Source organism: Copadichromis virginalis, linkage group LG19, assembly GCF_057382275.1.
Source record: "Copadichromis virginalis isolate Kocher_CV1m ecotype Utaka linkage group LG19, C_Virginalis_male_GT1.1, whole genome shotgun sequence".
NCBI classification, from domain to species: domain Eukaryota; kingdom Metazoa; phylum Chordata; class Actinopteri; order Cichliformes; family Cichlidae; genus Copadichromis; species Copadichromis virginalis.
The window spans coordinates 17653645-17667261 of NC_140636.1; the positions used below are offsets into that span (position 1 = coordinate 17653645).

A 13617-nucleotide genomic window follows, 5' to 3' on the forward strand; every position below is an offset into this window, starting at 1 on the left:
TTCGAGAATCTCTCCAAAACGTCAAATGAAAAGCTTCGTTGCTGATTGCCTGCTACTTACAGCCAACATCTCAGCCTCCAGAAGGGTCCTGTACTGCATGCTGCTGGTGGTGTCCACATGAAGCAGCTGACCTTTGATGGTGGGAGAGTATCCTGAAGGCAAAAGCAATCATCTTTCAAAAGCTAGACCTACGGTTAAGTTCTTGGAAACACTGTTATTTACCAAAGCTGCTTATGTTAACTTCCGGGAACAGAGGTGAGCACTGACATAATTTCATCTGCTCTGTGTGACAAATTGTTACATCTCAAAAACTATGGGTGCTTTCAAGGTGAGACAAAGGTTTGGCTGTGGAGGAGTTTTATAATGTTGCTTTAGTTCATTGTCATTCGTTTATGCAGTTTTTCAGTCGTGCTGAGGTCTGAACTTTGACTGGGCCGTTGCAACCTTGATTCTTTTCTTTTTTAACTTGTAGTTTTACAACTGTGGTGGGAATGACTGTCCTGTTGCATGACCCAGCTGTTTGATGGCCTCACATTTGACTATAGAATACTTTGGTATACAGAGGAGTTCATGGTCAACTCTATGATTTCAACGTGGCCAGGTCTGATTGTCCTTTTTACTCAGTACAAAACAATGATTCTGAATGATAAAACCTTAACTTTACAGTTACACAAGTCCTAAAGCAAATAGTTGTTAACAATGTTCCTTACAGGCCATGACTTAACAAATGTTGGCAAGCCTCAGTCTGTGTGCAACGCACAGAAGAGAGGAGCTGAGTAGTTGCAGCTTAGCATTGCATGGTTAACCTCACATACACCAATAAGTGATCACTTTAGGCAATCATTCAGCAATCTTTAATAAGCGATTAGTCATTTACTAAATAAGGAAGCAGGAGTTGAGTTAAAACAACTGTTATTTACTCTCGTTTAAATGTCTTCATTTTGTTTTTCAAACTATTTTTATATTTGTGAAATCATTCATAAGATTAGTGTTGTAATAAGATGCATTATGTAACTAAACTTTGTATTTAAAAGTTTAGTTACAGAAAAAAGGAAAAGAAAACAATCTCTAGGTCTTAGTAAGCTGAGTAATATCACAAAACAAAAGTGCACGTAATGTAATTTTAGAATTTTTACAGTGCAATTTATAAGAATGATTTCCATAATAGTAAACCTACACTCTACACACTAACGTACCAAAGATTTTAATAGTTTAAATCATTACAGCCCCTAAATTGAATTTAAATTATATGGAGGATGTTGCACAATTTACTACATTGGTTCACTTTAAGAAAAAAATCATGTTTAGGAAAAAAGTAAATTATGATTTATTAAATAACTGCCAGCAGAAACTGCAAAATTAAATTTAGCACACTTAAACATTATTGAGAAATAGGGCTGCCACGATTAGTCGACTAGTCACGATTACGTCGACTATTAAAATCGTCTACGACTAATTTAATAGTCGACGCGTTGTTTGAAGCTTTGTAAGATCACAAAAGATGCAGGAATGAGTAGTAGGATTTAAGAGTGTAATAACTGACTGAAACAGAAGATGGCAGCACTGCGTGTACAAGGATGCCAGCTGCCGTTAAACCCCGAAGAAGAAGCTGTGTCCCATAATTCATAGCGCGGCCCAGAACAGTTGTCAACAATGGCGACAGCTAGTTAGTTTTAACTTTACTCTTATTATTCTTTTTGGGTCACAAAGTAAAGTTTAACATATTTTCAGGCGAGAATGTAGCTGTGTAAACCTCAAATATCTGCTCAGTTTATCAAGACACCACGTATTTGCAAAAGCGCTCCGACGTTTTCGGAGATGTCTGTTACCCACCAGCTCGATAGCTAGCCGGGGTTCAAGGCTCACTAGAGCCAGTGAAAACACCGGACTCCCGGCAAATCGTTTTCAAACCCACTGCCGTCTTTCGCTACTCAGGTGAAACATATATGTCACTTAGATAACTTACAAATGTTATTGTTTGGCTTTTTTCAGTATTTTATTTGTTCCTGAGTAAATCGGTTTGGCTGAGATTAAAGTTATAGTTTTTACACAGCTGAATAAACGTCAAGCAGACAACTGATTATCAGAAGTGTGAGATGCTCGAGAATATACTGTGCTGTTATATTTTAGATCGCAAGGAGCAGACGGCTCAGTTTATTAAACTCCACCGAAACAATCTGCAAATGTAATTAACATTTAATAAACTATCATTTTGTCTTTATTTTTAGTTAGCACATTCCTTAAACACTTAAAGCTGTAAGCTAATGATAGTTATATAAGAGCAGATGCATGCTGGTGCAATAAGCTGTACGTTTTATGTCCAATAGATGTATGATCTGATTAGTCGACTAATCGCAAAAATAATCAGTGACTAGTCGACTATCAAAATAATCGTTTCTGGCAGCCCTATTGAGAAATGAATTTGATGAATATCAATGGTAATAAATATCTGAAATAATAATAAAAACAGAGATACCCTCATCTTCATCATTAGCCATACTATAAGCAGCTTGAAGAATCCATCGCTGTACACTTAAATGAACTTCTAGTGAGATCTGATAAAGCTGCTTATCACAGTAGCAGTTCAGCCATTATTAAGTGTAAAAGATGATTACTACATGATGAGAAAACTGCTGCGTGCGTCTACATTAACCAGGGCTGACCTTGAGCCAGGGGGATATTTGCTGATGTGAACACTCATACTTTGGTCTACTGCTGTTATTTCAGTGAAACACACACTTACCATTCTCTCCCACAGTCATGGGGATGTTGACTTCCAGGTAAGAGCCTGCACCTACATTCACATGAATGGCATTGGTTTCCTAGTAACAGGGATGAAGACGTATCAGAAGAGAGAGAAAGCAAGCAGCAATATCATACATGCTGTCAAATTATGAGTGGGCGCTTCAGAGAATAAAAATACAAGAAAGAAAAACATCACCTAATCTGAAGAGAAATGTGTTCAAAAGATGTAATAAAATGACAATCTTTCCTGACTCAAGCAATTTTAGGCTTTTATTCAACGTGTATTAATGGTGTTATTTAGTATGCACTTCACATGCTTTGTGAAGATCCCTGCACTGCTCCAGGAAGAAAATATGAAAAAGCATAAAACATGAACCAATATCAATAGCTCAAACATTGTGAGATATAAAGACAAAGACGAGGAGAACAGCAGGGAGACGAAGACAGATCAAAGAGTTTGGCAGGGGGAAAAAAAGCAGACAGGAGAGAGAGCAAGAGTCACCCTGTTTTTGGTGAAAAGCAGATCGATGGTGGCGTCAGCAATGATGTTCATGCGAAGCTCGAAGGCCTGGATCTGCCTGGGTTTTCCCGGCTGTGCCACCTCAGTTGCCTTCATGGCCTGGTAGTCTGCAGGCAGGAAGAACTTCCACAGACAGTCCCTGAAGAAGGTAAAATCATATTATAGAGCCAAGTCTAAATACTTACAAGTGTGAACTAATCATACCATCGGGGTGTTAGAATAAAAGACTTGATGACACCCCCCCCTTCAGCCAGTTTCTACTGGCACATCTCTAAACTAAACTGTCCAGTAAATCAGGAGTTTTCTTTCTGTCATCAATCAAAACCAAACCCAATCAGTTTTGATTGGCTGCCTTCCAGAAGCCAGCCCTCTGCAAATACTGAAGCTGGATTTAATTTCTTTCCTGGTTCGTGAGCAATAGGTCATCATCTCAAACACATTCATTCATGTTTTAGTTGGAATGAAATCTAAAATATGGAAGTGCATAACGACCCTGAAAACAACTTCAGCAACCAAGCAACAAAGAGCTTTTTATGTGTACACAGGAACAGTAAGGATTTCACATAATGTTCAGAGATTTAAGGCAATAAAGAGATGGACACAACATCAGTGCGCAGCCTACTGCTTGCAGACGTTTTTAATGCCTAGTACTTTGTGATGGCCTCCACAGACAATCTCCAACTTCTTGGTGTGCAGCTGATGACGCTTTTACTCGGTAGCCTTGGTGAGCTCAACAACACATGAAAAGGAGTTACGCTCCAGTTCTCCAGTTCATACCACATCACTGTAAATATGCTTGAAAGTATAACTGAGCCAGGATTAATATGTCTGGGCAGCTCACCCAAGGAAATTCTGTGTGTGCAATAATACGTTTGTGGTATTACAGTGACAAAATCCTGAGCAGGACCTGTATGAACTACAATTAAAAACAGAGATGTCTTTAAAACTAATACCTCCAACTGTCAGCTTGTACTCTAAAAACCTATTAGTTCAGGTTTCATGCTGATTTTGTTTTGTCCATCTGTGCTCACCTCTGCCGGTCTGCCCAGGGCCCATAGTTGAAGTCAGTTCCTTTCCCACAGACGATGTCCAGACCCCAGCAAGGAGGCAGGTCCTGCAGCTTATCATCCTCACTGCTCGTCTCTGCTTCCTCGCCACTCTCCTGCTCGACAGGAACCAGACCTGGACACATACACAGTGAAAACGTCAAAACCTGGGTATCAGCAGAAGGCTGAACAAAAATACACAACTGCACTAAAAACAATCAAGAATATACTTTAATAGAGACAGCATACTGGCTGGCAAATTTTACATTTAGTGTCAGCAGCTATCAGTTATTCATGTTAATGTCTTAGCACAGAAATCTCAGCGGATGTGTGCATGCATGAGCTTACCTGGTTCATCTTGGTAATAGTAGATGTCAACATCATTGGACTGCATCACAACAAAGCCCTCTCCCATCAGTCTGGGGGGTCTAGATGAGAAATTCACAAAATGACAATTCGGGGGCAAATATGTTAAAGAGAGACTTGGAACTCTGTGGCCTATTCTTCTATACTGTAAACCCATGATCTTTAATGCAATGCAATTCAGTCTCAGTGTACTTGAAAGAGCGACATTCACTTGGCAGCGTAATTGAGTAAAAAACAGCAGTCATTAAAATAAAATTATTCCAAGGTAACAAAAATCTTCTACTTGCGTTTTGTACAAACTAGATGAAAAATACAAACCCAGTCTCATCCTGTCTGTTCTTAAGATTCACACCATAGATATGCATGCGGCAGGATAGATGAGAAGCACTACGGAGAACTAGCACTAGTCATTATAATATGCTTAAAGAAATACGTGGAAATAAAGAAATAGGATATTCTTCAAGCCGAGTTATTTTTTGGGCTACAACTCCTCTAAAAATGCTTTGAGGTAAAAAGTTTTATTATCAACAACACTGTAAACAGAGAAATACTGTTTATGTGCTTATCTTTGTTAGATGACTTGAACTCACTCGTCATTCTGCATGCCCAGGTAGCGAGGACTGGGAACCAGCATGACCCGCACATTCTCCAGTGAGCCTTTGACAATGTGCATGTACTGGTCCAAGTGGCTGGAGGGAGGTTTGGTGGCATACGTCAGGCAGGCATCCTCAAAGTTCATGCACAGAGTCTGTGGAAGGTAGTGGTTCCCAAATGCTAAGCGGCCCTACAAGACAGCAAACACACATTATTTTTTTATTAAATTGTATTACATGCCTCTAAAAGGTTTTGAGATGTTCTTAGGTACTTACAGTGCTGATGTTAACTTTGATGACGGGAATGAGGGACCGCCAAGATGATGAGGGATCCTGACTTTCAGCTTTAATGTTGACACTACACAAGAAACAGAAGACAGTTTCACAATCTTTAAGTAGAGGTGTGATTCTAGTCAGTTCAACTAATTTGACTGTCAGCAGGAAACGACAGTAGCTCTGTTCTGTCTGCACTTCTAATCCACTTGGTAACAACAGATAGAAAAGGGTGTGACATTATGCAACTTTTTCAGCAGCTGTTTATCATTCACAACCACTGAATGTGCTCTTTCACTCATTTCTGTTCTGCTGAACTGAAACCATACAGACATGCTGAGAAAATATAAAAAGCTGTACTCCCAAAAATGTTATCACAATTAAAAAACAAAATATACACTTTTTTTTAAAAAGGTAAACAAGCATTTAGACTGTTGCATGTGTTCTTTTTGTTTCAGATATAGCTAAAAACTGACAAATCATCCAAAGGCATTTTTATTTGATTTTAAGGTAACACAACTAGAGCAATTAACAACTTAGAAACTTCAAATAAGACTCATGTCTTACAAAGAATTTTAACACTGGATAAAAAGCAAAGTTGCCCGATGATGCCGTAGTTATACCTTTCCAGTGTCTTGTTTCTGTCCTCTCGCCCCCTCTCTTCATCTTTTTTGGGCCTTTGAAGCGTGGGTTCCAGTCCAAAGGTCTCCTGCAGTCGTGCGTAGAGGTCAGTCCGGTTATAGACATGGAACTCAAAGCCGTTGACAGTCACGTAAAGCCTCGTCTCTGCCTTGGGATCTGATGCAAAAACAGAGACAACTCAGAACTCAAGGTGATGTTGCCACATGAAACTAACTCAGTTAGAAAAGTTGCATCTTGATAGTCAAACATAGATAACCCAAGATTTCCAATATATACATATATTTTTTCTGTGGTGGACTAACATATGCATTTAAAAGTTTAATCTAAGCAGTCATCAAATACTTCTCTACTCACCATGTTGTTTCTGTTTTGGATTATACATTTTCCACCAACGAAATATGAGAAAGCCATCCTGTATCCTGTAACACACACAAACAACAATCAGCATGCAAATTATAAGATAAGAGTGGGACGGATGGAGGAGAAGCAACAACAGAAACATCGGTCAGATTACCTGATAGACATGTCTTGGTTGATGTAGTAGACATCTCTGAACATGACCTTCCCTGACAGAACAGAGAAGGAGAAGGAGCCTGTGCACAAAGGCAAAGTTGAACAGTGTAAGCATGTTTTAAAATGGCAACATAAAGTGTTGGTTTTACTATTAAACCGTACTAGTAACATCCTGCAAATTTCTTTGGATTTGATTGCAATGTCTTCAATTCAAGCTTAACCAGTTAAATGAATCATTACAGGTGTGGGATTAGAGCTCTGGGTAGCTCCCCAACTGGGTCTAGACTGGGTCTAGAGAGTATTTTAAATTCAGGGAATTTAAAATAGAAAGTAGCTCGTCCACAGAAGGACTGGTAGCTCCCCTTACGATAAGGGTTCAGATCGCGCGAACAGGTGTGAAATGTGTGTGTTTAGTTAGTTAGTTTGTTTTAATCAATTTTAAATCATGCTTTTTATTTGTTTTTGTTTCTAATGTCTCTGTAAAGCACTTTGAATCACCTTGTTGTTGAATTGTGCTATACAAATAAATTTGCCTTGCCTTGCCTTACAAAACTGCAATTACAGAATTATAAAAGCTCTGGTACAATAACAGCAGCATGGGTGTTGCTGGGATATTTAATCGCACTTTCACTCTTATCAAAGAGAGAGAGAAAAAACACCCCAAAAACAATCTTAATTACGATCTAAATCAGCAAGTGGGTCTGAGTCTGTCACTGAGTGAGAAGGATGAATTTGATTTCCTGTTAATAATCTCTTTTGGCTCATAACATGTCTTTCTCAGTTTCAATTACTTCATGCAAACAGAGCGACAGCACCTGAGTGCTTCATGCATTATCATCCAATGTAAAGCTTCCTCACACTGGTGAAATTCCTTTCCACTGACTGACGAGACAATGTCTAACTCGCTCCAAAAATCCACACAGAACCACAAAGGCTAATGCCTTCCTGTAAATTCATGCAGGATTGAGTTGAAGCTAAATGATAGCGAAACACACCTGAGGCATGTTTGAACCTGCTTAACACCTGACACAAATATGTCAGTAAAAAGTATACATTCTCTTTATCTGGATAGAAAAGTCAATCGCAAACAAAAGGGTGACTGCTCAGTTTGTACCAGCATATGTTGGCAAAGAGATGTCAACTACGCCTTGCTCTTCTCATTAAACTTTCATGCTGCCTTTGTTGTCATTTTGCATTTCTCATTCATGCTGTCAGTCAGGTTCAAGTTTGTGTTTAATTGATATGCGTTTTTGAAAGAGAAGCTCACATCCTAAAAACTAAGTAAGGTTTCATTGGATTGTGGATTGTGTCACCCATGTTTAGAAAGTCTGGTATTGTTTGCTCAGATGCTGTGGATATAATCACTGAGAGAACCTGGCTCATCATGAAATATTCAGCAGATTGAGTTAACGCCTTCAACTGAACGCTTCCTCCTCCCTATTCATCACTGTGCGACAGAGCTCCTGATGAACACACCGATGTGAATGTAGCCATCCTTGTAGAGTCTGTTGATGATGAGGGTGAGAATGAGGCCAATGTTGCGTGAGTTGTAATAAGTTAAATAGATAATCCATCCACAGGACAGAATGGTGGCTGAAAGGGGAAAGAAAGAACATGATTTCAGTCAGTAAAATTAATTTTAAGAGTTACAGAAGCTTCTGTCTGCTTGTAAACATAACAATTTAGTAGGCCAACACTTTCAAATATAATCACAATGCTTGATTAATCTCTGTTGGGTCAAATTCTGCAACAGCACAGCATGAGTACTAGTAACACATTAGGAACCCCACCTGAAAGTACTCTGTTTCCTTAGGCACTATAATTGGTAATGCAGATGGAATTCATATACACTCCATTTCACCTGCTTTAGTGCAAATTCAGGTGAACCTGCTCTTCTCTATAAAAAGATGAGGTATATATTCCTTAATGACTGAATCCAGATATGGATTAAGCTTAAATTCAAAGGACACCTGCTTTTAAAACGTTTATCTAGGACTATACTCAGTCCTAGAGCTCAGTACAATAAAATGTCCAACATGTCAAGAGAACACATAAACGTACTGTAAACTGAGCTGAATCATTGCTATACATTCAACACCGAGTATAAAGGCCAAAAAAATGCCCTTTGTGTGCAGTGAAGTGAATTAAATTGCACTCTCATAAAGATGCATTGACTGAAATAATATTACTGCTGCAAAGCCAATATTTGGAACACATACAAATTAAGTGTCTCCATAAAATTTTTAACTACTGACCAACAAGAAGCCAGATGAAGTTGGAATCATGCTTGGTAAGGAAATTATCCAGATCCACAAAGCTGGGGAAGGTGCTTTCATTGGTTTTGGCAGCATGTCCATCCATGGCTACAGGCTCGCAGTCAGGTGTCTAAAACTGAAATGATCAAATGTCAAATTAGTTTCACTGGCACATGAACATGTTTAAGTATGCAATGAACTACATCACTGCAGAGAAAGACAAATGCTATCAATAGTGACTTGTTATAACCATCATGCAGATAAATACAAGATTAAACTTTTTTTTTCCCCTTTAGAAACGTCTCTGCATCCGCACAGCTGCCTCCTCAGGGGGGTGAGTCAACAACTTAAAATTATTCTTGGAAATCACAGGAACTGTTTTGGTACATAGAGTTCCAGATTTCCAGAGGGGCCTTCCACTTTCTCAGTGCACAATTTGAAAGCCAGCATCTGTGGAAGCACGGGATGGTATTAGTGGTCACTACATGAACATTTTGCACATCCGTGAAGAATAAATTCTGAACAAGCTTTGGAAGTTTTAAAGAAATACTGGCATCCAGATGTCTTTTGTAGGCAATGGCTTGAAACTTGTTCAAACTATATTCTGGATGTTATGAGTCTGAACTGCATGCCTAGACTTATTAAGAGCTGAAAAGTTTAGACTCATTGTGAAAAAACAACAAAGGAAGTCCTGAAGAGCAACTAAGATCCTGTTTACAGTCTTGCTAAAATCAGCAATAATGCAAAACACTAAATATGTCTGTCACAACTGCACCACACTCAAAATGATTAAAAAAAAAAACAAACAAAAAAAACCCGATGATAATAATAACAATAATAATTAAGTTTCTGGCTATAATATGTTTTCCTTTAAAATTCTTTAATATAGAGTTTAAATAAGTCAAAATTTTTTGCTTTTCTGATTTTATTTCCATTTTATAGTGTCTTAACTATTTTGCAAACTGTGTCGTACATAATGATAAATGTGCGTTATCAAAACTGCTGCATCGACACAGCAAGTTACATGTTAGAACTACACTATGTCTACACTGGCAGGGCTGCATCATATTTGGCATAAAATTTGCATCACAAAATCTGGCAGATTAATTTGCAAATATGATTCTGTAAAAGAGAAATAATAAACAAGATTGGCGGGCAAAAGGATCATTGCTTGTTTCATCTTATATCCTGTGGTCATATCCCTCCAAGTTATAGTTCACATCCCTGTAGACATGAAGCAAAGATGCAGCAGACATTTTCACACATTAGAACATAACTGTCTGAGTCCATTGGGACTCATGTACAGACAGGCAAGCCCAAAGCATGAAAATAATAAAATTAGCATTAGTTATTAGTACTGTGAAGTTTTTTTTTTAAGATTTCAAACCAGTCACATAATGCATATTTCCAGTACATTACAGTACAGTACAGTATGCATAACATGACGCACAATCATAATTAGGAAAATGCGTAACTACTTTGCATGTTGTGGCTCGTTCAGTTATTTGTATTTGCTTCAATGATTATTAGTGACAGGAGGCTGGTGAAAGGCTCATGTGTGCCCGTGTATGCTGTGATCTCAGTCACCCCATGCTTAAAGGCTTCAATACTGTACACACAAACACAAATCCTCATCTAATCCACCCCAAACATTGTTGGCTGTAAAACCAGTGAGATGAAAACAATCCCAGCACAATATCCAACAGAAAACACAGTTTCTAAAAGTTTCTTTCTGACAGATACTACATGTAACTACATGTGTTTGCTTGTCACATTTGACAGACTTTAAATTAACGGACGTTTCTGATCTCACATGGACCTGCTAGATGCTAATCCTGCTGTGGCTGTCGGTTTCTCTTCTGAAGCAAATTATAAGGAAATGGGCAAAAGATCCTTTAGGTCATTGTGTTCAAACCTGCCCACATTCCAGAATCTTACTTCCTGGCTAGCCTACCATGATTCCTTATCATAAAGCTTACCTCACTCTTCTGTATATCCAAAACACACAGAAAGAGTACTAACAGCGAACAGAAAGAGAGATTATATTTCTCTCATATTAGCTTCTCTTCAGTGGCTCCCTTTTAAATCGAGAAGTGATATTAAAAAAAATTTCCTTCTAACATACAATTTCCTCAATGATCGTGTTCCCATCACATTAAAGTCATCATAGCATTACATTATGATGATGCACTGAGCACTTCTTCTCCCCTCTCATCTTTTCATATCACTCCTGGTGTGAGATTTACACTCTCATGTTAAAGCAAAGTGTTAATACATTAAAACGCCAAACCTCTCTAAAATACTTTAACTCACACCATATTCTGACATGCATTTCCAGCTAGTACAACTACGACTTTCGCTGCTATTTTTAAAATCAAATGAAAAAAAAAAGGGATCAACTTGACTTGATAAACCACAGAACATATAACCACTTGCAAAGCTAAAACATAGACTCTACACTGTTAAGAGTAAATCACATTTTGCATGGTTGTCTGAAGCATTAATTTAACACAGAAGTCTGAATGATCATCAGCCATCATGATGTTTAAATCATATGTTTTTAAAAAAAAAACAAAAAAACAAAAACAAAACTGTATTCTGGAAATACCCAGACTACGTATCCATTCCTGTAAGGCAAGTTCAGGTTTTACAATCTAGCACATGATATGAGATGCTGGCTTTCAGGAAAGATCAGCGTTGGCAATCACTGACTCATAATTGTTTTCTGCAAGCTCAGTGTTTTCACTTTAGGTTCATAATGGTGACTAGATTACAGCAAGAAGTCATCATCTGAAGTAAACAACACCCATCAGTCTTTAGTTTGTAAACAACAATTATGTTAACTAACTTTTTCATGCCAACGACCATTCAATGGGCACACTGAGCAGAACTACTGCATAATTCAGTACATGGGTGGGGTGGGGGGTGGGGGGGGGGGGGGGGGGGACAACGACACCCTTCTATTCTTCATTAAAGAGGTGCATTATAAACATATACACACTTTTACACAATGAGCAAATGTACAACACACTGGGATGTCTTAAGAAAAAAGTGCAATTTAAGTCTCTTTCTATACTTAGTGAGTCTACTGTCACTGAGCGTTCATTACAATTTCATATCCTAGTGGATAAATAAAAGTACAAAACCCTGTTATAACTACACAGTACTTTTTTATGTCCAATTCAAACCTTCTAAATAGACTGAAAAAAATACTCACTTACTGATATAAAAGTAACTCATAAGCATGCGGGCATGAATTATCAGCCACAGATGCACCTGTTCCTAACATCATTATTTTTATTTAGGAGGGATTATAAATGCTAGCTTGTGGTTGGGATTCTGACAACAAAAAAACAAAGGTACACAAACAATCGAGGCGCACTGTCCCATTGCCGTAGTTGAAAAAGGCTATACAGAGAATCCATAGCTAAGATGACTGGCAGATTAAAATCCCCAAAATATGTGCATTAATTTGATTATCAGCATTATATTAGCGCACACAGGTAACCAAAGAGCAATTAAGACGTTTAACCCAAATAAATGTCGGACTGCAAGATGAACCGAACGTGGCAAAAAAAAAAAAAAATAATGGGGAAGTTGTCTGTCAGTTTGCCTTTGTTGACAGAGGTAATGACATACATAAAAGGACATCGCTGCATCATTTTATAGAAGGCCAGGTGTGAAACGATTACTCACTCCAGCTCAGTGTAATCTGGAATCCAGAGACACCTGAAACTAACCACACACCTAGCTAATCCCAAGTCTTGAGCAATTTCCTGAGCATTACCTACAACAAACAAAAACTGTTGTTGAATTTAGCTTATCTTCCTATCTTCTTTTTAAACATTCGTAGCAAAAGTCTGAGTTACTGATTTGTCCTCTGCAGTCAGCCTCCTTCTTTGCTAATGACGCATTAAGCCATTAATTTAAGAGCCGCTCAATATCATAACGTTAGCACTGAGGTTAGCTAGCATGCTAATGACAGCAGGCCGCGCCCTCCAACTTCTCCTTTTCTGAACTGTCAAAACAAAACAGCTGGTGTTCCTTACATACCTTAATATCCTCAGTAAAGAATGGGCTTTCATCTTTGCTCCAGTTAGCCCGGAGTTTCTGTCCTTTAGTAGTGTCGGAAATGACCACAGCTAGCATCCCCGGTGTGTACTATTTACCTGCCAGGCAGACGACCAGTTAGCATCTCTTCCTGTTGTGACGAGACCGGCCACAAAAACTACCAATAGGAAAAAAGAGCCAAGGCAGCTTCTGACCAATTAGATGAGAGCGTGACACACAGCTGACAGACATTCTTCCTGCCTCCCAGCGTGATTGTATTTGTGACAATGGTGTTTGACGTCGTACTGGTTACATAAAATCGATATACCGTAACATAAAAATTACTTCATGCATTAAAATAATACACACATTACTCTGTGAGTTGCTAGAGTATTAAACAAAGAGCACATACTGATCAGAGATGCTTATATTTTTCATAAATGATGACTTTATTTTTGTCGGTTTCGGATTAGTTTTCATTATCTTGAATTTGTTCTTCATTTTTTAATCACTACAACAACAACAACAACAAAAAAAAAAAAAAAAAATAATAATAATAATAATACAATATTGAATTTAATGTATTTTTATTTTTCCAGTTGCCTAGTCCTCTG

General features: G+C 38.2%; 1 protein-coding gene across 2 annotated transcripts in view; it reads right to left on the reverse strand.

Annotated features, from left to right (window-relative positions):
• The window catches only part of bltp1 (bridge-like lipid transfer protein family member 1), a 76347-nt gene extending 63196 nt beyond the window's left edge, over window positions 1–13151 (reverse strand). For both annotated transcript variants that reach the window (XM_085441438.1, XM_085441437.1), the window contains exons 1-13: window positions 13007–13151; window positions 8954–9089; window positions 8175–8291; window positions 6700–6778; window positions 6540–6604; window positions 6167–6341; window positions 5547–5628; window positions 5268–5461; window positions 4660–4739; window positions 4297–4447; window positions 3248–3404; window positions 2744–2822; window positions 61–152 (exon numbers count right to left, since the gene is read on the reverse strand). In XM_085441438.1, the coding sequence (XP_085297564.1) occupies window positions 61–152; window positions 2744–2822; window positions 3248–3404; window positions 4297–4447; window positions 4660–4739; window positions 5268–5461; window positions 5547–5628; window positions 6167–6341; window positions 6540–6604; window positions 6700–6778; window positions 8175–8291; window positions 8954–9059 (1377 nt within the window). In that variant the 5' untranslated portion in view covers window positions 9060–9089; window positions 13007–13151. The remainder of the gene's footprint in view (window positions 1–60; window positions 153–2743; window positions 2823–3247; window positions 3405–4296; window positions 4448–4659; window positions 4740–5267; window positions 5462–5546; window positions 5629–6166; window positions 6342–6539; window positions 6605–6699; window positions 6779–8174; window positions 8292–8953; window positions 9090–13006) is intronic.
• Window positions 13152–13617: the final 466 nt, after the last annotated feature.